The sequence below is a fragment of the Corvus cornix genome, chromosome 27 (assembly GCF_000738735.6).
Source record: "Corvus cornix cornix isolate S_Up_H32 chromosome 27, ASM73873v5, whole genome shotgun sequence".
Lineage (NCBI taxonomy): Eukaryota > Metazoa > Chordata > Aves > Passeriformes > Corvidae > Corvus > Corvus cornix.
The window spans coordinates 1,664,425-1,666,142 of NC_046355.1; the positions used below are offsets into that span (position 1 = coordinate 1,664,425).

At 44.9% G+C, this 1,718-nt stretch overlaps 1 protein-coding gene across 1 annotated transcript; it reads right to left on the reverse strand.

The window, feature by feature from the left end:
• Window positions 1-250: 250 nt before the first annotated feature.
• Window positions 251-1,196, reverse strand: LOC104697839 (olfactory receptor 49-like). The gene has a single exon (XM_010412887.3). It carries the CDS (start codon window positions 1,187-1,189, stop codon window positions 251-253), a length of 939 nt encoding a protein of 312 aa, XP_010411189.2. The 5' UTR covers window positions 1,190-1,196.
• Between the last annotated feature and the right edge of the window lie 522 nt (window positions 1,197-1,718).

Here is a 1,718-nt window from a genome sequence, read left to right on the forward strand (position 1 = left end):
TGTGAGTGGGAATTTGGTTGTTCACTAAGGCTAACACATCCCAGCAAGGGGGGAAAATACTGGGGCAAAGCTGAAGCTGGGTACCGGAAGACTAGAAAATCCTTTCTGTGTTGGCATATTTTCATTGCTAACAGAAGGAGCTACATAACACCTAGAAAGCACAAACCATTTGCAATCAGCATCTTTAATTCACAATACAGATGTTGCATCTGGGAAACAGTTCAGTTACTTGGATGGGATATTCCACTGTTCACGGCTGCCTCAGGGAGCCAGAAAACTTCAGAATGCTCTCCCTTAAAGCTTGCTTGACTTGCTTGTTCCTGAGCGAGTAGATGTAGGGGTTAAGCATCTGAGTCAGCACAGAGAAGAACAAAGAAAGAACTTTGTCAGAGTCCTGCCCACCTCGCTGTGCCCGGCGGATGTACCTGTAAATACATGTGCTGTAAAACACCATCACCACTATGAGGTGAGCTGAGCAAGTGGAAAATGCCTTCCTCCTACCTGCAGAAGATGGTATGTGCAAGATGGTGACAATAATGCAGCCATAAGAAAGAGCAATTACTGTTAAGGTACCAAGGAGGATGATAATGATTATGACAAACATCAGTTCTTCGATGAGCCCTGTGTCTGTGCAGGACAGTTGCAACAGCAGGGAAGCATCGCAGTAAAAGTGGTTCATGACATTGGGACCACAGAATGGCAACTGGACAGTCATAATGGTGGGAGGAAACATCAATAGAAAACTCACTGCCCAGCAGCTCAGGATCAGGTGCAGGCAAAATCTGTTGTTCATAATAGCTGTGTAATGCAAAGGGTGGCAAATGGCAACATAGCGATCCAAGGACATCACTGCCATATGGAAAAACGTGCAGGTACCCAAGTAGTAGAAAAACATCATCTGAAGGAAACAACCAGGCAGGGAAATTGTCTTTCTCTCTGTCAGAAGACTGTACAGGGTGCTGGGCATGAATGTGGAGGTGAAAGTGATTTCCAAAAGGGCAAAATTCCTGAGGAAGTAATACATCGGGGTCTGAAGGAAATGATTCACAAGAGTGATGCTGATGACAGAAAAGTTTCCAAACAGGATCAAGAAATAGGCAATGACGAGGAACAGAAAGAGGGCGATTTCCAAACGGCGGCTGTTAGCCAGTCCCAAGAGGACAAATTCCACTACAGTTGTGCGGTTCATTGAGGCATCACTGCTGGCAGAAACAGAAAAGACCTGTTTTGGGAACTGCTGGAAAACAACTGAACATGTGTCAGTTTGGCTTTGCTAACATTACAGGGCAATACCAGCAACAAACCTCTTGTAAAGGACTGAAGTAGCCACAGTAACCACATTTTAAAAATCCTGGTCGTGTAAAAGGAGTCCCAAACTCCATTTGTAAGACTGAGTCCTCACCCCAGCCAAAATTATTCCTACAGTTCCCTCACAGCACACTTGAGAGAGGTGCAGAAGATGTTCTAGACTCTGGGACAAACTCGGAATGATCTGACAACATCCACCCTCCAGCAAATACTGGAAAAAGCCAAATGCCCAGAGTGAGTACTTCACCTGTGTCCAGAGACTTACCACAGAGGAATGCAATCACACTACAGACTTACTCTGAGGCAGATTAGATTGGTTCAAGGATACATTAATCCTGCAAAAGAGAAACATACTGCAGTTAAAAGGAGACAGGGAAAGAGAGAGAGAGATAGAGACTTACAGAGAAGAG

What these genes read in the sequence shown, in the direction of transcription:
- LOC104697839 (XM_010412887.3), bottom strand. Translation starts at nt 1,189, where the DNA reads ATGAACCGCACAACTGTAGTGGAATTTGTCCTCTTGGGACTGGCTAAC.